Raw genomic sequence first — 24,989 nt, forward strand, 5'->3', positions numbered from 1 at the left:
CAGAATATAGCTTTCCTAATCATGAACTTGTTATGCTAGCGTTATTTCAGTGAAGCATGGCCAGCCTCAGCATCTCTCATGTCTCCTATAGCTGAACTCATTGGAGAGAAGACCACACCACCTTTTCTTTTGAAGCAATTAGCGACTCATCAACAACTCCAGGAGTGTTACGGTTTGAGCCACAGTGGAATCAGTTTTCTAACTTTTCAGCTAAGCCTCATCTGAGTAACTTCATTTTCTGAAAGCTCTCTTCTTTGATGGCCGATGTCCAGTGAGGATCTCATTTGTCTTTTTGCCTTGATCACAGATCCATGCATTCCTGAATCCAGTTCCTGAGTCCAGCTCTCTCCTGCCACTGAGTCCAGCCCAGGACCTTCCCTCTCAGTATCTGCTCTGCAGCATCAGTGGTGACATAGTCATAGGGTGGGGATGCAATCTTGTATATTTGTATATATTTTGTTATTTTTTTATTAATAGCATTTTCCTTCTAATTATTGTTTCATGTTTTAGTTTCTAACCCACAAGTCATTTTCTCTCATTTCCCTTTCCCTTGAGGGGGAAGGAAATTGGAACTGTTTACGTTTGTCTGTCAATTCAGGCTGGGCTGGGGCTAAACTGTGACAAGGAGTAAAGGTAAATACATAAAAAGCATTGTCATGCACAAGACACCATTCACATACCCTTCCAGCATTATCCTTCTCCCTCAGGAGCACTGGCTAAATTGGCAGGGGTTACCAGGGCACACAGGGAAAGGGTTCAGCGCAGCAACTCCTCTCCATCACACTTGCAGTGTCACCAATACACAGCAGCATCAAAAAGGCAGGGAACGAGAAGGAGCACAATCTCTATCTGTACCCCTGACACATGAAAAGCCCAGGGAGTCTCCAATGACCAGGGTTTAAGGTTTTGTTCAATTTTTTTTTTTTTTAAAATGGGGTAAACAGACTGCCTGCAGAGAGCACTCTTCCAGTCAGCACAAGCAACTAGGTATGTCTACCTAGTTGCCAATTTAATATTATGAAATGCCTCTACAAAATGTCCAAAATGTCAATTTAACCAGCACTAACACTATCCTGGGTGCTTCAGTTTCCATCTCTTTCATGCATGTGTTATATAGTGCCATTTTAGAGAGTCTTTGATACAGCTAACAATCTAATCAAAGCAAGTTGATATCCAAACCAAGTTCTGTCATCAACTTGAAAAAAGATAATGGTGCCTAGGAAATAATGGGAATCTTTTGTAATATATATAGTTTTATTAAATGGTAGTTTCCCTCTGATTGAGACAACATTCCTTGACACACACACACAAGGATTTTTTTTTTCTTTCCATATGAAAAAATTGTAAGAAAGCACCTGAAAGCATTTTCTGTCTTAAATAATATATAAATGCCCTTACTTGAATCTTTTAATCTTTAAAAAACCAAAGTAATCTACACGGATCTTTATTTATTTATAATAAAAACTTTACCTAGTCTAAAATTCAATTAATTTCAAAGGGTTTGAACAAATTTGCATTTTCTTTGGTAGTAGCTCATTAACAAACTTGAAGCTACCATTAGCAAGATAAAAGATTCTCATAAGAATCTTCATGAGAAGTGACCCTCAAAATGCAGAGTTATTGTCAGAAGACGAATTCTAGATAGTGATATTTAACAGGACAATAAACTAAAACACCATTAACCCTGTGTAGACTTTATCACAACTTCTTTTCACAAAAAAACTGATAAAGAATTCCAGCACACAAACAATAAGTTTAAATGAACTTATTACAGAACACTGATGTCCAACATTTGTAATACTCCTTCAACACACACAGAGCTCTCTTACAAAGCACCATTTCTTGCAAAACATGTAATAGATGCACTGGTAACAACTGAAGTACAAAAATAAACACTGCTAAAACAAGTATATTTTTTTCTCATTTGAAAATGTAAATTATTTTTCCACATATGTTTAATAGTATTATTATCTTACAAAAAAATAATTCTTGAACAATTCCAACTCCATGTCTGCTCATTCTGAAATATTTGCATAACATATCTGACATCTTAGTGTTCCCCAACCTTAGATCAAGAACTCTTAAACTCTCTTTAAACTATTCGGAGCCATTTTAAAAAAATAAATCCAGTATTTCCAGCTTTGCTCTAAGTTTATTAAATATTTCAGTTACTCTCCGTGGTCTCAGTGCATAATGTGTTTGGTTGAGTGTCCTATTTGCAGTAATTTCTAATAGGCAAGATAGCCATCTTAACTCATCATTTGTATCAAAAGTCCTAGTTTTCTTAAAGAACAGAACACAGTATTCCTAGTGCAACGAATTATAATTCAGTCTGAAGCAGAACTACACTTTTCTCATGTTTAAAAAAAAAACTGAAAAATGTTTTCAACTGCCAGAGAACTGTTCAATTAAAGGCTGCTTTAGATTTTATAATCCAAAAGTATTTTAAGAGTTCCTTTTCTCCCAACAACTCATCAGTGAAAGGCTGGCATACAAACCTATCAGTCATTTAAAGAAAATGTGTGCAAAAATAATTTAATTGAAATATTCTAAGAAGCAGTTAACTTTACTAAGATCTCAAACACTGAAATAATTCTTCCTGTTAAAGGGACATCAGCACTAACCAGTATTCAAGGGCTCACAGTCAGTTGATTAAACTATAAAATAACACCCCCAAAATCTTCTTTGACAAGATTTCCTAATTTTTTTTTTTTTTTTGTGAAAACAAAGATTACACTGCAAATCTGAATACAGCCCTTTTTTTTTTTTAATCATGTAATTTAATTCTTAACTTTGCTAGGCGGAAAACACGACATTGGAGAAGGTCCCTTTAACAAGGAAGGAGATAGGTATCACTCAATTGGGAATAGAATCTGTACCTATAGGTAAATAGCAACGAATTCTGGGTCGATTCAGCCCTTGGTTCTGAGTTCTGCGTCACTTCTGGCATCATTCTCTCGTCATCTGTTCCATTAATACTTTTTGGTATTAAAGGAGACTGAATATCCCCTCCAGCTGATTCCTTAAGCAAAACAAACAAATGACACATTAGAATTTCCAAGTGACCTGCTCAGGAAGGCTATGCGTATATAAGTACTAACATTAATTCTTAAATGAGATATGAACTTTAGGCAGTATTAATGTGAGTCTCACAGATTTCCAGCATCCTTCATAGTCATATTTCATCATGTGAATTCAATTTAGAATTGTATTGCCATAGGATTCACATTACCTTGTACAAAACACAACTGACCTGTGATTTATTTGCAAGTATCCAGCCTCCTGCTTATTACAGACCTCTCTCTCTCACACCTGATATTATATTCAGCCCTCAGCCAGCTACACAATGGGCAACTATTGACACTCAGGATTCTTATCTCTTACTTTATATTCTAACAGGGTGAAAAAAGCAGTTCTGATATTTGTTTCAAAACCTAGCTTTCATTGTGTGAATTAACCAAAGTGAACAATGGAAGGGCCATTGGTGGTGCATTCACAGCTTCACCTGTGAGCCATCTGTAAAGAAAACTTATTCAGCACAGTCTTTGCAAAACTTCTGTAGGCATGTTAGCTTGGCCTAGATCTTGCTGGTCATGGTATTACCTGGGAAGGAAAATACTTCGGTTATACCCAGGCAGCTACTGCTACGTAACCAGATACCTGAAAAACTTATTGGCTGTCTTCCTAGCAGAAGGCACTGGTGCACTTTTAATCACCCTTCATCACACCAACACGTACATTTATGTTTTGGCCAACAAACGCTATTTTTCAGTTTCTAGTCACTGAAAAGTACTTAATTTAAAAAAAAAAAAAAAAAAACAACACTACACTGTGTAGCCCATGTCCTAAGTTAGAACATTATAGGCTTTTCAGACCCTGTATATGGTTTAATTTTAATATTTTCTTTCCTAATACATACCTTTTCAAGTAATGATTCTTGCAGAAGATAAGTGAGTCATATAAGCTAAGTAGCTCATCTTGATTTTAAAATGTTTTACTAGGCCTTTAGTAATCAAATGGTAACATTTAAGATAGAAGAGTCTCATGAATAGAGTTTAATGGATGTCATGGAGGGGTGTCTGTACAGCAGAGGACTGGTTAAACAACAGTATTTCCAAAAACTAAGCACTTCCTATGGCAACAGTCCCAGAAGAAATTGCAAAGTATCTGAAAATGGTCATGATCTTACAAGATCAGGGTATAGTTTTAAGCCTTTTAAGCCATTTGTAGCCTTCAACTCGTTTACAAGGATAAGGCTTTTTGAAAGTCAATAATGAATCTGATCCTCTGCCTATAAGAAATGTTGCCATTGACTTTGAGACTTGACCAGCTAGAAAAAACTCAGTTTTAAAGAAAATAAGATCTGGCTGTCATCATCACCTTCTACAAAGCACTGATGTCACTTAACCGAAAATACTGTCATTCAATGGTTTCATTACGCTTTAATTTACATTAAGCATTTGCAGCACAACAGTTGTAAAAATATTGCTTTTATTCTACTTTATTTCTCATGTAGTGAGAGACATATCTCACTGTAGAACTGGAATTAGTGGGTGATACAGAGTTATATTAAAACATTTTAATAATGACTTCAATTTCTACTATATTTAGTATTCATCAAGTTATACAATGCATATGCACAAGTGTCTCCATTCTGCAGCTTCTTATTAAATTCCTACTGATTAAAAAGTAGATAGTAATTAACTTACACTGATTTATTACACAAATATAAACTTTTATTTATAATATAAATGTAAGTTATTTTATGAGTGTAAATTGTTACCTATGTTCAGGAAGAATCCTCTTATTTTATACTCAAAATTATTATCTTAATTGTTAATATTTGAGAAGTCAAAATTAAATGCTCATTTTTACAGAACAATTTTACTGAACTGAAACTGAATTTAAATTAAGTGTCAAAGGAGAGCAGAGTTGTCAAGATAATCAGGCACATGATTTATTTCATCTATTATTATAGATATATACTATATTATTATAGATTCACTTCCTGCAAATTCATGAAGCACTTTTTCCTCCAAACCAATGATGCGTTTTAAGGCCTGATATTTCCCACAACAGCTACAAATAGATATTTCATACATTTGAGAAGAAAGGATTAATGGCTCTCCTGTGGTATAAAACCATTATTACATCACATACAGGGTTTTGAAGATATTGAACTTTAAGTCACTGAACTTACACATGGACTGAGGATTAATATTTTTCAATGTGACAATGTGAGAGTCTACTATTTAAGAGTTTTTCAGAGATCTGCAACGTGAAGGACTGGTGATGCCAAGCAGTATAAAAATGACAGTCGCCGACAATATACAAAATAAGCATATTAGAGGGGAATTCATCTAAAGATGTCTTAAATTTCAAAATCTTATAAACAGAATGCATGTACTCACAAAAGAAGTAAAACAAGTAGACTTCATTGTGCAGATCAAGCCACCTTTTAGTGGTGACTAAATATGGAATAGAAGAAAAGGAGGAATAGGTGATTGAACAAACCAAACCAATTCCAGCTTTTTTTTTAATAAGTATTATATTGCTTTCACATTAAGTATTCCATACACTTCCCTGGCATTGCTGTTCCTCATAGAGCTCTGTTCAGTACTGACTGGCAATGGCATAAGGTTGCCCACTACTGATTCAGATACCATAATGTCTGAAACATTTTTCCAGTACAGAAATTCACACAATAACCCACAATGTCACTTTTTCCACAAGGTTCACAAGTAAATTGTGTGCTCCTACAACGAAAAAGCCAACAGATGATAAAAACCATTATGAAGTACTCAAACTATAAATACCTATTCTATTTATGAGATATTTCTGTTGTTATCTCTTATTTTCTATATCTCCTTAGTTTCACAAGTTTTTGCAGGACATTCAGAACTGAAACTCACACATACCAGTAATATTTGCAGGGTTACATCAAATAATGCTGAACAGCAAATATCTTGGGCAGAGTTTTGTTACACTAGTTGTGGAGGTATTGTAATAAAGAGTCAATCTGTAGGGACATATTTAGTGCAGAAAAAAGAGCATGTACTTTTTCTTTTTATCTTCTAGAATTGTGTAGCAGAGAGGGTGGACAATGTACCATATCTGGTAATTTAATTAACTGGTAAATAATAAGGGCACTTTTTTAAAGCAGTACCAAGAGAAACATAACACGCTTTATGTAAGTTTTACATGTATATTTTCCAGTTTTGATATACAGTATCTTCCTACCTAATATTAATTTAATGCAGAATGATATCTGCAAGTCCAAGCAGAGGGATTGACATTTGTAGCTAATTGAGCTACTGTTAGTAGCTCACTACTCACACACTTCCACCCAATGCCTTTCCTGTCAAAACTTCCTAAAAAAGCCAGGTTCCTACAAAGTCTTGACTGGTCACTGAAAATATCTCTCCTTCCCCTTAATCTCCCTCTCTGCAAAGGTTCACTATGCAAAAGGAAAAAAAAGGAAATGTAAAATGATTGAGAAAGGCAACATTGGAATTACATGCCTTGCAGTCACTTTTTGGCAGATAATCAAAATGACAGCAAGTGTTCCTTCAAATGTCTCTAGGGTCCCACCTTCCCTCTCTACTACCAAGCATCTGTCTTCCCCCAGTCATAAATCTGTTCAAATAAGCCCCAGCACTACAGAAGCACTGCAGTCTGCCGTGAAGTCATTGCTTCTCATCTGCTTCAAATTCCCTTCTTTCTGGGGAACTAATGAGAAGTACTAAGTATATGAAGGCTGTTATGCTGCTGTGTTAGCACTTGTACTAACTGCATCTTTTGGAATAATATAACTTATCAACACAGCTAAAAGCCAAGAGATTAAAAGTAAGGCCTGGATATGGAATTATTCCTAGATATGCATTAAATAAATCACAGCTCTCAATATGCATTATAGAATCGCTGAAGGTTCCATTTCTATAGATGCCTGCAGTATAAAATGTTAGACTCCAAGTATAAAGGGAAATCTGTACTGGAAAATTAACAATATTAATAGCTCATATAGATTAAGAGAAAGCTTTAACTATGGACAACTGCTGGACAAAAGCATCTTGTCTCTGAATGAGGAATTCAAATTTATGTCCAAATCGAATAAGTCACTCCATTCAACAGTGTCAGATTTAACTTCTGAGTGCAGACTACTAATCATCATGTCTAAAGAGAAGCCGAGTAATCGTTTTGCCTATAATATTGAGTAACTAGAGGTCTGACTGAAGCACTTCAGCATTTCTAAAGTCCAAGTGTATATTAGGTTATAAAACTGAAATATCTACTTCCATCATCTGTGTATTTATTAATGGAAATTATCAGAAGTTTAGAGACAGTCAAGAAAACTAATAAAGAAGACTGCCTTATATTTCTCCTTTAATAGAAAAGGTTTCCCTTTAATAGAAAAAGCCAACATTGCGCTTGGGCAAAATGCCTACTGGGAAAACAACATGAAGTTAGTTCACTGTGTATTCTTGTGCTTTCCACTGACTTCTCTTGGAAGGACGCTGGATGCAGCTTTCTGGTGGCGATAAACCTATTCATATAACATGTTGCAAGCTGACTGCCATCCTTGTTCCATCAAAGATCAGGAGAATATTGCAGTGCAAGGCACTCAAGAGATGTACTGATTCAAAGAATGAAGATGCACTCCCCAGGAAAAAAAAAAAAAACAAAACCTCAGCTGCATTAATCTGACTGAACTCAAAACCCTCTGCTGTAGTTTTAAAGCTGTTTCATCCTCCAAGAGAAGGAGTTTTGTCTTTACTATTGCTTCAAATAAAACAGATAGATACACACAGAGACAGAAACACTGGAGGGGGAGGCATAAAAGCTTAATGCACTTTCTCTTTTCAAAGCAAATTGAAAGTATCCATTTTAAAGTAAATTCATTTTAGGCATGACTAATGTAAATATGACTATATTAATTTATCCTTCTGTTAGGCTTGTATTAACCCAGTTCATGTTATGAGATGTCTTTTATAAACTCTTCTTTTACAACATGGCAAACTGCAATAAAACTCCAGAACCCACATGTGAATCTGTCATCTTCCTTCAACACATTTCAGAAGTGAATACTACAACAGGAAGAAATAATTAATAATAGTTTGCTTGCTTAACTTTAGTTTTCGTTGTAATGATTCTTATATAAAGTCCTTTACAGTGCATCACCTGAAGTTTCATAGATATAAAAGAAAAAACACAAAAGGTCTTTACTATAGATTTACTTACCTAACTAACCACTCATCATCTTTACTCTTATTTTCTGGGGAAAGCTCAAAGAAAGGAGTAGGAATAAACAAAAGACCATTTTTATATTAAAGCAAGTGCCTTTGACGCTTCTGCAATGTATATCAAATGCATTCTTAGACTTCTTGACACTTTTAGCTGACTGCTGAAAGGATACACGGAAACTGTGAAGTACCCTATTTATTTTTAATACATTGTGTGTATAAGATACGGCAAGTAGCACAGACTATGAAGTACTAGGCTTGAATCAGGCAGTAAGACTCACTTGAGAGGGCGTACTTGTTAGCTCCATCCTTTCTTGAGATTTTTCCTTTGCTAGCCGTGCAGCTTCTTTAAATTCCTGAAATTTTTCTGCAAACTGAAGGTATATATGTTTAAACAAAAAAAGGAAAACAGTAGGCATGAAGTACTAATATTAAATGCAGAACAGAATGTTGCACCTAACATTATAGAAAGTAGAATTTCTATAATGACAGTAGAATTTTTAAATTTTTCTCCTTATTAGATACTAATTTAAGACAGTTACACAGTGACATACCTTTCAGATATTATGTATTCTGTTTACATAACAGGAAAAATATGATGCAAAAAAGTTTAATAGTGTTAAAAAACCTACCTCATATATGGCTAATAATAGTGATAAGCTGCCTTGTACAGCTACTTTCAGGTTCAGGTTTTACTGTCTTCCTGACAATTAATAGAATCATAGAATCACCAGGTTGGAAAGGACCCACTGGATCATCGAGTTCAACACTCACTTAAACCATGTCCCTAAGCACTTTATCCACCTGTTCCTTAAACACCTCCAGGGAAGGCGACTCGACCACCTCCCTGGGCAGCCTGTTCCAGTGCCCGATGACTCTTTCCGTGAAGAATTTTTTTCTGATATCCAGCCTGAACCTCCCCTGGCGCAGCTTCAGGCCATTCCCCCCTTGTCCTGTCCCCTGTCACTTGGGAGAAGAGACCAGCTCCCTCCTTTCCACAACCTCCTTTCAGGTCTCCCCTCAGCCTCCTCTTCTCCAGGCTAAACAACCCCAGCTCTCTCAGCCGCTCCTCGTAAGACTTGTTCTCCAGTCCCCTCACCAGCTTCGTTGCTCATCTCTGGACACGCTCCAGAGCCTCAACATCCTTCTTGTGGTGAGGGGCCCAGAAGAGAACACAGTACTCAAGGTGCGGTCTCACCAGTGCCGAGTACAGAGGGAGAATAACCTCCCTGGACCTGCTGGTCACACCGTTTCTGATACAAGCCAAGATGCCATTGGCCTTCTTGGCCACCTGGGCACACTGCTGGCTCATGTTCAGTCGGCTGTCAACCATTACCCCCAGGTCCTTCTCCTCTGTACAGCTCTCCAGCCACTCTTCCTCCAGTCTGTAGCACTGCATAGGGTTGTTGTGCCCCAAGTGCAGGACCCGGCATTTGGCCTTGTTGAAACTCATGCCATTGGCCTAGGCCCAGCAGTCCAGCCTGTTAAGACCCCTTTGCAGAGCCTCCCTACCCTCCAGCAGATCCACACTTCCACCCAGCTTAGTGTCATCTGCAAAGAATAGTCTAGGAAGGAGGATGGAATCATAGTCATACAATGCCAGGTTGGAAGGGACCTCAAGTATCATCTGGTCCAATCTTTTTAGGTGATCTATAGTTTAAATGAGATGGCCCAGCACCCTGTCAAGCTGAGCCTTAGAAGTAGTGTAGAGGAATCCACCACTTCCCTGGGGAGATTATTCCAGTGTTTAACTGTTCTCATGGTGAAAAATTTTCTTATGGAATCCAATTGGAATCTCCCCAGGAGCAACTGATATCCATCCCCCCTTGTCTTTTCCATGTGACTCCTTGTAAAAAGGGAGTCTCCATCCTCTTGGCAAACACCCTTTATGTACTGGTACATGGCAATACAGTCTCCTCTAAGCCTTCTCCTCTCAAGGCTGAACAAACACAGTTCTCTCAGTCTTACTTCATATGGTAGGTTTCCTAGTCCTCTGATCATCTTAGTGACCCTTTACTGGACCCTTTCCAGCCTGTCCACATCTTTTTTGTATAGCAGGGACCAAAACTGGACACAGTACTCCAGGTGTAGCCTGACAAGTGCTGAGTAGAGTGGTATAATGACTTCTTTATCTCTGCTGGTGATACCCTTCTTGATGCACCCCAGCATCCTGTTGGCTTTCTTTGCTTCTGCAGCACACTATTCACTCATGGTGAGCCTGTTGTCCACCAAGGCCCCCAGGCCTTTCTCCACAGAGCTGCTCTTCAAGCAGGTGGAACCCAGTCTGAGTTGCACTCCAGGATTATGTATTCCCAGGTGCAAGACTTTGCACTTATCTCCATTGAACTTCATAAGGTTCCTGCTAGACCAGTCTTCCAGCCTGTCCAGGTCTTCCTGGAGGGTAGCTCTTCCCTCTGGAGCGTCAACTTCCCCACTCAACTTGGTGTCATCTGCAAACTTCATCAGGGTGCTCTTGATCCCAACATCCAGGTCACTTATGAAGATATTAAATATCGTCGAGCCCAATATCAATCCCTGGGGGACCCCACTTGTGACTGGTTGCCAGTTTGAGAAAGAACTATGTACCACCACCCTCCGGGGATGGCCTGTCAGTCAGTTCCTCATCTGCCGTACAGACCACTTGTCTAGGCCATAGCGTGTCAGTTTCTCTAGGAGGCGGCTGTGAGGAACCATGTCAAAAGCCTTGGAGAAGTAAGAAGAGTTGCCTTCTTTATCAAGAAATGGATAGAGTGTGAAGAGCTGTCTCTGAAGAACAGCCATGAGCAGCTTGAAAGCCTGTGGGTAAGAATCAGAGACTGAGACAACAAAGGGAACCTTGTGGTCAGTGTTTACTACAGGCCACCCGATCAAGGAGAGCCTACTGATGAAGCCTTCTTCCTCCAGCTACAGGAGGCTTCACTCTTGCAGGCTCTCATCCTACTGGGGGACTTCAACCAACCTGACATATGCTGGAAAAGTAGCACAGCAAATTGTAGGCAATCCAGGAGACTCCTAGAGTGCATCGAAGATAACTTCGTAACCCAGGTAATAGAGACCCCCACCTGAGGGGATGCAATACTGGACCTGATGGTCACCAATGCAAGTGAGCTCATCAGTGACGTCAGGATCGGAGGCAGCCTGGACTGCAGTGATCATGCACCAGTGGAGTTCAAGGTCCTGAGGGATATGGGACAGGTGAGGAGTGTGGTCAGAATCCTAAATTTCAGGAAAGCTGACTTGCAGCTCTTCAAGGAGTGATACAGTAGGACCTCCTGGGACACGATCTTTGGGGATGAGGGAGCAGAACAGAGCTGGCAAATATTTAAGGATGCTTTCCATAAAGCTCAAGACCGCTCAGTCCCCACATGTAGGAAATCAGGCAGGGAAGGAAAGAGACCAGCGTGACCTGATGGTTAAACCGAAGAGCAAGAGGCAACTGCACAGGCAGTGCAAGCAGGGACAGGGAACCTGGGAAGTGTAGGGATGGGGTCGGGAAGGCCAAGGTGCAACTTGGCAAGGAAAGTGAAGACTAACAAGAAGGGTTTCTACAGGTACATCGGCCAGAAAAGGAAGGTTAAAGAAAGTTGCACCTTTGCTTTCTATGATAGGGTAATCACAGCAGTGGACACGGGAAAAGCAATGGATGTCATCTATCTGGACTTATGTAAAGCCTTTGACATGGTCTCCCACAACATCTTTCTCTCTGAATTGGAGATATGAATTTGATGGGTGGACTGTTTGGTGGATAAGGAATTGGTTGGATGGCCTCATTCAGAGAGTAGTGGTCAACGGCTCAGTGTTCAGATGGAGATCCCTGACAAGTGGTGTCCCTCAGGGATCTGTATTAGGACCACTAATGTTTAAAGCACAAACTGCAGTGGACCTACAGCCTATGGCCAAACAGATAAAAACTCCCCCACTGGCACACACAGAAGGGAGGGGGGACAACAAAGAAGAAGAATGGAAGTTTTTAAGGGCAAGGACTAGCAGGAGGAAGAGTCTTCCCCCAAAGCCTGAGGTGCCCCTGCAGAACCGCTTCAGTGCTCTGCTGACTGAAGAGGAAATGCCCATCACATCTAGAGAGATGCTGGAGACGGATAAGGCAGCCCTGTCTGCCCTGGGGATAATAAATAACCAGCGCAACTAAGAAAAGGCAAAAAGTGACAGAAGTGGGAAACTCTCCCATGAGATGAAGTTCCAGGATGAAGGCACCCATTTGCCAACCTGATGCACTCTCTAGAGAGCTATGCTGCTCACCAGAGGCTTGTATCAGGGATATCACCAGGAGGCTGCCAAACTTCGTGCAGCCCACAGACTGCTATCTGCAACAGCGCTATCTGCTGCTGTTGTTTCACGTCTGCTCCAGTGATAGAGCCAGGAGCAGTCTGAGGGGTGTCAAGTGGGATTACAGAGTTCTGGGAGCAGCGGTAAGGGACTCTGGAGAGCAGGCAGCTTTTATATCAATCCTCCTGGTCAAGGAGATGGGATTTGAAAGGGCCAGTTGAGTTTGGCAAATCAACAAATGGCTGCAGGACTGGTGCCGTAGCCAGAGTTTTGGCTACATAGACTATGGGACTCGATTTGAGGAACCTTATCTACTGGGGGCTGATGGGGTAGAAAGAGAAGGGGAAGAGCATCCTTGGTCATTGGCTTGTCAACCTGGTGAAGAGGGCTTTAAACTAAAGTTGCTGGGTGAGGGGAACCTCAACCCATCCCAGTTTGATGCCAGTGCCAGCAACAGATGCCCAGAGCCTGGAGAAAGAACACAGGTCATCAGGAGAGCACCTGAAGAGCACCACAAAGGATCTCCTGCCAGTTCAGACAGCTTCATGGGGGACCAACTCAAGTGCCTCTATGCAAACCATGTAGCATGGGAAATAAACAAGAGGAGTTGGAGACACGTACGTGCCTGCAAAGCTATGATCTAATTGGTATCACAGAGACATGGTAGGATGGATCCTATGGTTGGAGCGCTGGGATGGAGGGATACAGGCTCTTTAGGAAGGACAGGCAGGGGAGATGAGAAGGGTATGTTGCCCTCTATGTCAGTGACCAGCTGGAATGCATGGAGATCCACCTGGGAATGGATGAGGAGCTTATGGGTCAGGATTAAAGGGAGGGCAGGGACAGGTGACTTTGTAGTGGGGATCTGCTACAGGCCACTGGACCAGATAACGTGAGCAGATGAGTCCTTCTATGGACAGATAGGCACAGCCCTGGTCCTCATGGGGGACTTAAACCACCCCAATATATCTTGGAGGGACAACACAGCACAGCACAAGAAAACCAGGAGGTTCCTGGAGCGCGTCGAAGATAAAGTCCTTCTCCAAGTGACAGAAGAACCAACGAGGAGAGGTGCCATGCTGGACCTTGTTCTCACCAACAAGGAAGGGCTGATGGGGAATGTGAAACTCAAGGGTAGCCTTGGCTGCAGTGACCATGAAATGGTGGAGTTTGAGATCCTTCAGGCAGTGAGGAGGGCACATGGCAAGTTCATTTCCCTGGACTTCAGAAGAGCAGACTATGACCTCTTCAGGGATCCACTTGGTAGGATACTGTGGGATAAAGCCCTGGAGAGCGGGAAGGGGGGGGGGGGCAAGAAAGCTGGTCAATATTCGAGGGTCACCTCCTCCAAACTTGGGACCGATGCATCCCAACAAAGAGGAAGTCAGGCTCCTGTGTCATGGCTGATGCAAGGGCGAAGCAGTCCCAGAAGCAGCCATGGAGATTTAAATGGCCTCCGGGGAGCACTGCGACCCGGAGCACCACAAACAGGAGCAGGCCTCATCATTGGGGCAGGCTTGAACAGTTTGCGAGATCAGTTCACAAAGGCAGGGCACACTGGAAGGGCGCAGTCTCTGTGCTCAAGAGGTAAGCTCCGTCGGTGAAAGGGAGCCCAGCCATGGTGTCCACCTGGTGAGTGGCTGCATCCTCTGGGCCTGCCAGAAGGGACTCGTCAGTCCAGGCTGAGCTCCCAGGAAACCACGCAGCCATCCAGGTCTCAGGCTGCAGGGAGTGCCACCAGCTCGCACTGGAAACAGAGGGCAGCATAAGTTGTGAGCAGGTGGACTACCTCCTCAGTCTGGTAGCAGAGCTGAAAGAGGAAGTAGAGAGGCTAAGGAGCATCAGGGAGTGTGAGCTAGAGATAGACTGATGGAACCACACCCTGAGCTCCAGGATACAGGAGCAGAATCAGCCACAGGAAAAAGCACAGGATCAAAGGCATCCGGTATCTTCCCCCCATCAGGTTGTAGGCAAGGGCTCAAAAGGAAGTAGTGAGTGGAAGCAAGTCCACTGATGGGGCAGAAAACCAACCCCCTCCTTGCCCACACCACAACAGATCTGAGGCTCCTGATGTGGAGGATGGACTGAAGGAAAAAGTGGGGGATGATGCACCTACATCAGAGCAAGGGCTGAGACTGCAATGGAACACACACCGTATTACCACAACTGCCATGAGGACAGATAGGAGAGTCATAGTTGTAGGAGACTCTCTACCGAGGGGGACAGAGGGTCCAATATGTCGAGCAGACACTACTCACAGAGAAGTCTGCTGCCTCCCAGGTGCCGGGGTAAGGTATATTGCCAGGAAACTTCCCAACCTGGTGAGGCCTACAGACTACTACCCGTTACTGCTGCTCCATATGGGAAGGGATGAAGCCACAGAATGAAGCCTAAGGAAGATTAAAAGAGATTTTAGGGCCTTGGGACAGCAAGTGAGGGAATTCTTCCCTCCTTCCAGTTACGAGTAGTGACATTGTAAGGCTCAGATGGGTCCAGTCTATTAATACATGGCTCCACGGCTGGTGTCATCGCAACAACTTTGGGGTTTTTTGACAATGGGATGGCCTACATGGCACCAGAACTACAAGTATCAGATGGGAGTCACCTTTCTCAAAAAGGGAGGAGGGTCTTTGCTCAGGAGCTTGCAAGGCTCATAGACAGGGCTTTAAACTAGATGTGAAGGGGAAGGGGGATAATATCAGGCTTGCCTATGACAAGCAGAGGGATGACACTGTGATGAGGAGTGGGAGGACACACAATGGTTGGAGGGATGGGGTGCTGGTATTGGTTCTCCAACTGCTGTGCAGGGGCATGCTGGGGAAGTCGTGACATGGCTGAAGTCCTGTGGAGATGAGTGGGAGGCTCGTGAGGTAGCAGGTGTCAGGGAGGAAATTTCTCCAAAACACCTTATAGGTAACAAAGGGTCCACTAAGAAGGTGATGCAACCGGCAGCCCAGCTGAAGTGCCCTTACACAAACGCACACAGCTTGGGTAACAAGCAGGAGGAGCTGAAAGCTACCATGCTACTAGAAAGCTATGATGTGGTTGCCATCACAGAAACATGGTGGGATGAATACCATAACTGGAGTGTGGCTATCGATGGCTACAGGCTGTTCAGAGGGACAGGCCAGGAAGGAGGGGTGGTGGCATTGCCCTCTATATCAGGAAATGGAGATCCGAGTGTGAAGAGCTGTCACTGAAGAGTAGCCACAAACAGGTTGAAAGCTTGTGGGTCAGAATAAAAGACCAAGGCAGCAAAAGGAACCTTGTGGTTGGCATAAACTAGAGGCCACCTGATAAAGGAGAGCCTACCGATGAAGCCTTCTTCCTTCTCTCTCATCCTACTCGGGGACTTCAACCACACTGACATATGCTGGAAAAGTAGCACGGTAAGCTGTAGGCAATTCAGGAGACTCCTGGAGTGCATCAAAGATAATTTCTTAGTCCAGCTGATAGAGACCCCTACCCAAGGGGATGCAGTACTGGACGTGATGGTCACTAGTACAAGTGGACTCTTCAGTGACATTTGGATTGGAGGAAGCCTGGGCAGGGAAGGGAGACCAGCGTGGCTGAGTTGAGACCTGCTGGTCAAACTCAAGAACAAGAGGGAGCTGCACAGGCAGTGCACACAGGGACAGGTAAACTGGGAAGTGTCTAGGGACGGTGCCCGGTTGTGTAGGGATGAGATCAGGAAGGAAAAGGTGCAGATGGAGCTGAATTTGACAAGGGAAGTGAAGACCAACTAGAAAGGCTTCTATAGGTATGTCAATCAGAAGAGGAAGGTTAAAGAGAACATACCCCCACTGATGGTTGAAAATGGTGACCTCGTATCAACACAAAAGGATTAGGCTGAGGTACTCAACAACTTTTTTGCCTCAGTCTTCACTGACAACTGCTTTCCTCACCCCTCCTAGGTAAATGGACAACAAGATGGGGACCAGGGGGGTAAAGCCCCTCCCACTGTAGGGGATGATCAGGTTCGTGACCACCTGAGTAACCAGAACATATATAAGTCCATGGGACGTGATGTGATGCATCCCAGAGTCCTGAAGGAATTGGCTGATGTGGTTGCCAAGCCACATTCCATGATATTTGAAAAGCCATGGCAATCAGGATAAGCCCCTGGTGACTGGAAGAAGGGTAACATTGTGCCCATTTTTAAAAAGGGTATAAAAGACGACCCTGGGAACTACCGACCTGTCAGCCTCACCTCTGTGCCTGGGAAGATCATGGAACAGATCCTCCTAGAAGACATGCCAAAACACATGGAGGGCAGGGAGGTGAAGCATGGCTTCACCAGGGGCAAGTCCTGTATGACCAACTTAGTGGCTTTCTATGATGGCGTAACCACAGCAGTGGACACAGGAAAAGCAAAGGATGTGAGCTCTCTGGACTTGTGTAAAGCCTTTGACATGGTCTCCCACTGTAGGCTAGATAAGAGATAATTAGTGGACAGCTGAGTTAGTCTTAATTGCTGCAGCTGTGAGATCCTGAGATGTGGCCAGTCACCAGGGTAATTGCTAACGAGGCAATACAGGTGTATAAAGCATGGCCCTGCAGAGGAGTTTGTTAGAACACCCGAACAAAATAGTTTGAGAGCACTCCAAGAGAGAGTACTCAAGGGAAGAACTCAGAGTTAGAGCAGCACACAAACAGAGGCCAGGTCGTCGATCCCAGCAAAGTGGCACCCAATGTGGGGCACAAACCCAGAAGGCAACTGAGAACGGGACCGGGAAGAGGTCTGGCAATCCACAGCACCCCACAAAATCCTTCTCTCTAAATTGGAGATACGGATTTGATGGGTGGACAGTTCGGTGGATAAGAAACTGGTTGGATGGTCGTATTCAGAGAGTAGTGGTCAATGGCTCGAAGTCCAGATGGAGATCCATGACAAGTGGTGTCCCTCAGGGGTCCATACTGGGATCAGTGCTGTTTAATATCTTCATCAATGATATAGACAGTGAGATCAAGTGCACCCTCAGAAAGTTTGTGGATGACACCAAGCTGAGTGGTGCAGTTGCCACACCAGAAGGACGGGATGTAATCCAGAGGGACCTGGACAGACTGGAGAAGTGGGCCTCTGAGCACTTCATGAGGTTCAACAAGGCCAAGTGCAAGGTCCTACACCTGGGTTGGGGCAATCCCCAGTTTCAGTACACGATGGGGGATGATGCAATTGAGAGAAGTCCTGTGAAGAAGGACTTGGGGTTGCTGGTTGATGAGAAGCTTGACATGAGTCGGCAATGTGTGCTCACAGCCCAGAAGGCCAACCCTATCCTGAGCCGCATAAAAAGAAGCGTGGCCAGCAGGTCAAGGGAGGTGATTCTGCTCCTGTATTCCTCTCTTGTGAGACCTCATCTGTAGTATTGTGTCCATTTCTGGAATCCTCAACATAAGAAGGATGTGGAACTGTTGGAAGGGGTCCAGAGGAGGGCTACAAAGATGGTCAGAGGGCTGGAGCACCTCCCATATGAGGACAGGCTGAGAGAGTTGGGCTTGTTTAGCCTGGAGAAGAGAAGGCTCTGAGGAGATCTTATAATGACCTTCCAGTACCTGAAGGGGGCCTACAAGAAAGCTGGGAAGGGACTTTTTCAGAAAGGCTTGTAGTGATAAGACGGGGGGCAATGGTATGAACTGGAGACGGGCAGACTTAGGCTAGAGATAAGGAGGAGTTTCTTCACCATGAGAGTGGTGAGGCACTGGAACAGGTTGCCCAGGGAAGTTGTGGCTGCCCCATCCCTGGAGGTGTTCAAGGCCAGGTTGGATGGGCAGCCTGATCTAGTGGGACATGTCCCTGCCCATGGCAGGAGGGTTGGAACTAGATGATCTTTAAGGTCCTTTCCAACCCAAACTGTTCTATGGTTATGATTCTGTCAAAAAACCCTGGAGACCTGCATGGAGGAACAAGGAACTCCTGGACAAACTCAAACTCAGAAAGGAAGCCTACAGAGGGTGGAAGCAAGGGCAGGAAGTCTGGGAGGAATACAGAGAAATTGTCCGAGCAGCTAAGGGTCAGGTTAGGAAAGCTAAAGCCCAGACAGAATTAAATCTGGCCAAGGACAACTCAAAAAGCTTCTATAGGTATGTCAGTGACAAAAGGAAGAGGAGGCAGAATGTGAGCCCTCTCCACAAGGAAATGGGAGACCTGGTTGCCCAGGATATGGAGAATGGTGAGGTACTCAATGACTTTTTTGCCACACCACCTAAGTCGCAGAAGGCAAGGGCAGGGACTGGGAGATCAAAGAACCACCTACTGTAGGATCAGGTTCAAGGCCATCTAAGAAACCTGAAGGTGCATGCGCAAGTCCATGGGACCTGGTGAGATGCATCCATGGGTCCTGAGGGAACTGGTGGATGAAGTTGCAAAGCCACTGTCAATCATATTTGAGAAGTTGTGGCAGTCTGGTATTTTGCGGAATCAAACTCTATAACCCAAAAAGAGTTATAAAGCAGGTATGTTTATTTCCAGCACTGGGGTGCAAGGGGGTTCTCCTCCTAGCTTGCACACCGTATAACTTAACAAGCAGCTACTTATAGTGTAAAGACATGCATAGGTATAAGCGCCTACTACATATTCATACCCTATCCCCGCTTTATATTATAATTAGATCTGAAAAGTTCACTCCAATCTTGCACCTGCGTAGTGCCTCCTGATTGTCATTGGCTGGGGTCTTAGGGATGAAGTAGGAAGTCTTCCTCGGGATGAATATATTTCTTTTTGAACTTTGCGGAGACTCAGTCTCCTCTGGCTGTTTTCAAACTCCTGAACCAAATGCAGCCAGCTTTCTGCATTCCAATGCCTACTTATCAGTAAACTGCTGCTAGCTGGCTCCTTCATTATCAGCTTCCAAGGTCTTCAAGGCGAACAACGCCAAGCTCTAACAAACGCTCTCAGCCCCCCTTGTCTGCTTTTGTACATCACTGGTGAAGTCCTCACTGACTGGAAACTGTGCTAAGGCACATAGAAAATAAGGAGATGATTTGTGACAGCCAGCATGGCTTCACTAAGGGCAAATCATGCCTGATGGTGGGGCTAGAACATTGGTAGATAAGGGAAGAGTAACCAACATCATCTACCTGGACTGTGCAAAGCATTTGACACTGCTCCACACAACATCCTTGTCTATGAATCAGAGAGACACGGATTTGATGGATGGGATAAGGAATTTGATTTCCTCAGGGGTTGGTATTGGGACCAGTGTTGTTTAACATCTTTGTCACAGACATGGACAGTGGGATTGAGGGCATCCTCAAGTGCAAGATTGCTGATGACACCAAGCTGTGTGGCATGGTCAACGGGCTGGAGCTAAGAGATGTCATCCAGAGAGACCCTGACAGGCTTAAGAGGTGGGCGTGTGTAAACCTCATGAAGTTCAACAAGGCCAAGTGCAAGGTCCTGCACCTGGGTCGGGGCAATCCCAAGCACAATTACAGGCTGGATGGAGAATGGATTGAGAGCAGCTCTATGGAGAAGGACTTTGGGGTGCTGGTGGATGAGAAGCTCGACATGAGCCAGCAATGCATGCTTGCAGCCCAGAAGGCCAACCATATCCTGGGCTGCATCAAAAGAAGCGTGATCAGCAGGTTGAGGGAGGTGATTCTGTCCCTCTACTCTGCTCTTGTGAGACCTCACCTGGAATCCTGCATTCTGTTCTGGAGTCCTCAGCACAGGAAGGACATGGATCTGTTGGAACGAGTCCAGAGGAGGCCAGATGATCAGAGGGGTGGAGCACCTCCCATACAAGGACAGGCTGAGGGAGTTGGGCTTGTTCAGCCTAGAGAACAGAAGAATCCGGGGATACCTCATAGCAGCCTTCCAGTACTTAAAGGGGGCCTACAGGAAAGATGGGGGGGGGGGGCATGTCTTTATCAGAGGGTACAGGGACAGGATGAGGGGAACAGTTTTAAGCTGAAAGAGAGGAGATTTAGAAGAGATATTAGGAAGAAATGTTTTCCTGTGAGGGTGATGAGCCACTGGTCCAGGTTGCCCAGAGAAGTTGTGGATACCCCATCCCTGGAAGTGTTCAAGGCCAGGTTGGATGGGGCCTTGAGCAACCTGATCCAGTGGAAGGTGTCCCTGCCCGTGGCAAGGGGTTGGAACTGGATGATCTTTAAGGTCCCTTCCAACTCAAACCATTCTATGATTCTCTGATCTTAGGATTCTGTGATTATTCCTTACTCAAATATGTGTTATACATTTTTTTAATTGCATTTGAGTATCTAGATTTCTTCATAGAATCACTAGGTTGGAAAGGACCCACTGGATCATCAAGTCCAACCATTCCTAACAATCCCCAAACCATGCCCCTCAGCACCTCATCCACCCGTCCCTTAAACACCTACAGGGAAGGTGACTCAACCACTTCCCTGGGCAGCCTGTTCTTATATATTTCTTATATATTTCAAAGATGAAAATTCTACGCTTAATGTAGAAACGTGTTTTTAAACTGAAAATGGAACTCCTCATCCAGAGAAATACAACATTGGCTTTTACAGTTTCCTGGACTTATGTACCAGTGTAGTATCAGTAATAACAGGGATTGTGGAAAAGGTGCTGACCAGAACCATATTATCACTTTGAGAAGAATGAGTTACTGCTTTCTTTGTATTAAGGTGGACTTCCCTCCTGCATAAGTAGACCAGAAAAAAAATCTCATAGGGCATTGAGTTTCTTTAGTAAAAATTTCAATGTTTGTATTCTAACAAGAAAACATAGTTTTCTTTTACATTGATTATTTTTCCCACTAGCTTTATATTAAGCCTGCACATTTTGAAATCTCTGTGGTTTGATGCACTACACAGTAGAAAAGTGAAAGTGAATATGACTTAAGAGACAAAAATGCATCTGAAGACTGCCAACAATTTTTTTCTATATCTAGACACAGAAGAAACACTACATAGTCACAGAATCCTAGAATAGAATCATAGAATCATTAGGTTGGAAAATACCTTAGAGACCATCAACTCCAACCGTACCTATCCACTACTAAACCATATCCCTGAGCACCTCATCTACCTGTCTTTTAAACACCTCCAGGGATAGTGACTCAACCACCTCCCTGGGCAGCCTGTTCCAGTGCTTGATAACTCTTTTTGTGAAGAAATTTTTCCTAATGTCCAATCTAAAATTCCCCTGACACAGTTTGAGGCCATTCCCTCTTGTCCTATCATCTATCACTTGGGAGAAGAGAACAATACCCAGTTCTCCACAACCTCCTTTTAGGTAGTCTTCCCCAAGTCTGTAGCGCTGAACAGGATTTTTGTGTCCCAAGTGCAGAACTCCGCACTTGGCCTTGTTGAACCTCATCCCATTGGCCTCAGCCCATTGATCCAGCCTGTCCAGATCCCTCTGTAGAGCCTCCCTACCCTCAAGCAGATCAACACTTCCTCCTAGTTTAGTGTCATCTGCAAACCTGCTGAGGGCACATTCGATCCCTTCATCCAAGTAGTTAATAAAGATATTGAACAAGACTGGACCCAGCACTGAGCCCTGGGGCCACCACTTGTTACTGGCCTCCAGCTGGATTTAACTCCATTTACTACCACTCTTTGGGCCTGGCCATCAAGCCAATTTTTAACCCAGCAGAGGGTTTGCCTGTCCAGGCCAGTTTCTTGAGTAGGATACTGTGAGATACTGTGTCAAAAGCTTTACTAAAGTCCAGGTACACAATGTCCACAACATTTCCCTTATCCATCATGGTTTGGTGGTTTGTAAGGGACCTTCCCCTTCCCTATGGAATGGTTTTGGTTGGAACGGACCTTAAAGATCATCCAGTTCCAACCCCTCTGCCATGGGCAGGGACACCTCCCACAAGAGCAGGTTGCTCAAAGCCTCATTCAGCCTGGCCTTGAACAGCTCCAGGGATGGAGCATCCACAACTTCTTTGGGAAATCTGTTCCAGTGCCTCACCACCCTCACAGTAACGATTTTTTTTCCTTATATCTAACCTATATCTACCCTCTTTCAGTTTAAAGTCATTACTCCTTGTTCCATCACTACATGCCCTTGTATAACGCCCCTCCCCAGCTTTCCTGGAGGCCCCCTTTCAGTACTGGAAGCTGCTCTAAGGTCTCCCTGGAGCCTTCTCTTCTCCAGGCTGAACAACCCCAACTCACTCAGCCTGTCCTCATAGAAGAGGTGCTCCAGCCCTCGGATCATCTTCGTGGCCTCCTCTGGACTCGTTCCAACAGTTCCATATCCTTCTTATATTGTGAATCCCAGAACTGGACACAGTATTCCAAATGGGGTCTAACAAGAGCAGAGTAGAGAGGAAGAATCCCCTCCCTTGACCTGCTGGCCATGCTTCTTTTGATGCAGCCCAGGATACATTTGGCTTTCTGCTACTTTAAATTCTATCATGAAAAACTGTAACAGAAGAACAACTTTTAAGAAGAGAAATCTAACGAAACAAACCTAACAAATTAATACCTAGAAATCATTAACAGCATACACTATGATAGCTTAAATTTCCCTCCTTTCCTCAATCAGTTAAAAGAAAATTCATGGGCAACGAAGTGTTATATAACAATATTGTCTTACCTTTTTACATTATAAGGATGCATATAGAATATAAATAAATATAAAATATTTTTAAATAGCAACAGTAGTGAGCACTGAGTCAAAATACAACCAGCAGGAATCGAATACTCTTAAGCTTCTTTACTGGCCGAATACTTGTCATTGGTCATACTTACTTTTGAAAGGTGATGTTCAGATGAAAATCCCAAGCCATAGACTGTATTAGCCCTGCTGTCTGCCCACTGACCAAACTTCTGGGATGTTTTAGTAAATGTCATGTTGGGGGTGATAGTGCTATTTATTATTGCCTGAAAAAAAAAGTAATAGATGTAAAAAGGGGTTCTATGGGTTTGATTCTTTTTTTAAAAGACTACTCAATAATTCCATATGCCAGTATTATAGACAGGTATCTATACAATGAATGAGACAAACTTGCAACTAGGGAACAGTTTTCTTCTAATTCAATCACAGCTAAAATTATGAAAGCATATATTGGCATACATTCTTGAAAAGGAACAAAAGGGGGGGCACCTGTTTTAATCGCAAGCAGTCATTTAATACTTTGCAAGTCTATGAAAATAATAACAGTCCTTTCAAGCATCCACATAGGCTAATAAGATCAGAATAAAAGAACTAGTGAAGTCTTTTTTTATCTCATAAGTGTATTTCTTTGTCCTCTCAAGCAATGCCTCTCAAGATTCACTGTAAGCTCCACAGTTACATTACCCCATTGCATATGTAATCCTCCTTGGAAAACATGCAATAAAACAAGAAGCAGAATTTATTTTAAAATTTCTGTATTCAAGAATCTGTTTTTCCTTTATATACACACAAACGTGACTAACAGTGATGGAGTCATACATCAAATACAAAAGAAGAGCTACTCTTTGTCTCATTAAACAGGTAAGATGCTGACAGGTGGCTAAGGAGGCCCTCCTGTTGAGTCACAAGGTTCAAAATGGAACCCCTCACTTTCTAAATGCCCCTCAAAGAGGACGTCTAGGTGCGGCTGGATCAATCTCTAGTCCCAGACTTGGTTGATAGTTTATGTCTACAGGGTTATGTGTGTGTGCTTAAATGTGTTTTGCTGCAAGTCAGAATCTGGTTGCCTGTGTGGGTCTCCTTAGAGACTGGTACTCACAGGGTTAATAAGTGTGGGTTGCAGCCCAAACAGGGCTGGCAGCAAAGCCCTTCAGGGAGACAATTTCAAAATGCTGAGGTGATAAGCAATTTAATTAGAGCAACAGATAAAAACAAATACAGGATAACTGTGATAAATTCACTGCTGCGTTTTAGCACTATAAATACTTATGACCGGCTAACTCTTAGCACGCATATATATCTATATACATATATATATATATATATATGAAGCAAGTAACAATAAAAAAATCGAGTTAGTAGTTATTTTCCTGGAAGAACATCCGACAAGAGTCAGAGTTGCACAATTATTACCAACATGGCACCCCTTTTTGGGGAAAGGAAGATAGGTCCAGGCCCGTTGATCTGTCATCAGGTAAGGTGGTTGTGTGACTCCTCCTCTCAAATCAAAAGGGTCTCAGGTGCCAATTTTATACCTTTTGAAAACCTTCTGGCACCTCTTGTCAAGGTGGGACTGAGTCCATTGGTATGTGTTGATTGGCCCTTGGCAAGATCGCTTGTGTCCTCAGAAGCAGGGACTCAGCTGTTCCTCATGCCTCCGGGGCGGGGAGCTCAATCCCTGCTTTTGGGAGTGTCTGCATTTTATCTGAAGCAACACCAGGCTGTGAGGCCTCCAGCTCACCCCAGGTGTCACTTAGCTGATACGAATGTCACTCCACCACCCAATCAATCTGTTTTACCAGATGCAGTTGTCTGTTGCTGGCCGCTGCCTTTGCCAACAGCTACTTTTTTGTAAAAATCAAGCTTACTTTGTAAAACAAGCTAGCCTTTGCCAACTCACAATG

At 43.2% G+C, this 24,989-nt stretch overlaps 1 protein-coding gene across 1 annotated transcript in view; it reads right to left on the minus strand.

The window, feature by feature from the left end:
- The window catches only part of LOC128850250 (homer protein homolog 1-like), a 94,020-nt gene that overhangs the window by 47,767 nt on the left and 21,264 nt on the right, over nt 1-24,989 (minus strand). The window contains exons 2-4 of the mRNA XM_054053247.1: nt 23,220-23,351; nt 8,522-8,614; nt 2,880-3,022 (exon numbers count right to left, since the gene is read on the minus strand). Of these exons, the coding sequence (XP_053909222.1) occupies nt 2,880-3,022; nt 8,522-8,614; nt 23,220-23,351 (368 nt within the window). The remainder of the gene's footprint in view (nt 1-2,879; nt 3,023-8,521; nt 8,615-23,219; nt 23,352-24,989) is intronic.

This window comes from Cuculus canorus, chromosome W, assembly GCF_017976375.1.
Source record: "Cuculus canorus isolate bCucCan1 chromosome W, bCucCan1.pri, whole genome shotgun sequence".
Taxonomy (NCBI): Eukaryota; Metazoa; Chordata; class Aves; order Cuculiformes; family Cuculidae; genus Cuculus; species Cuculus canorus.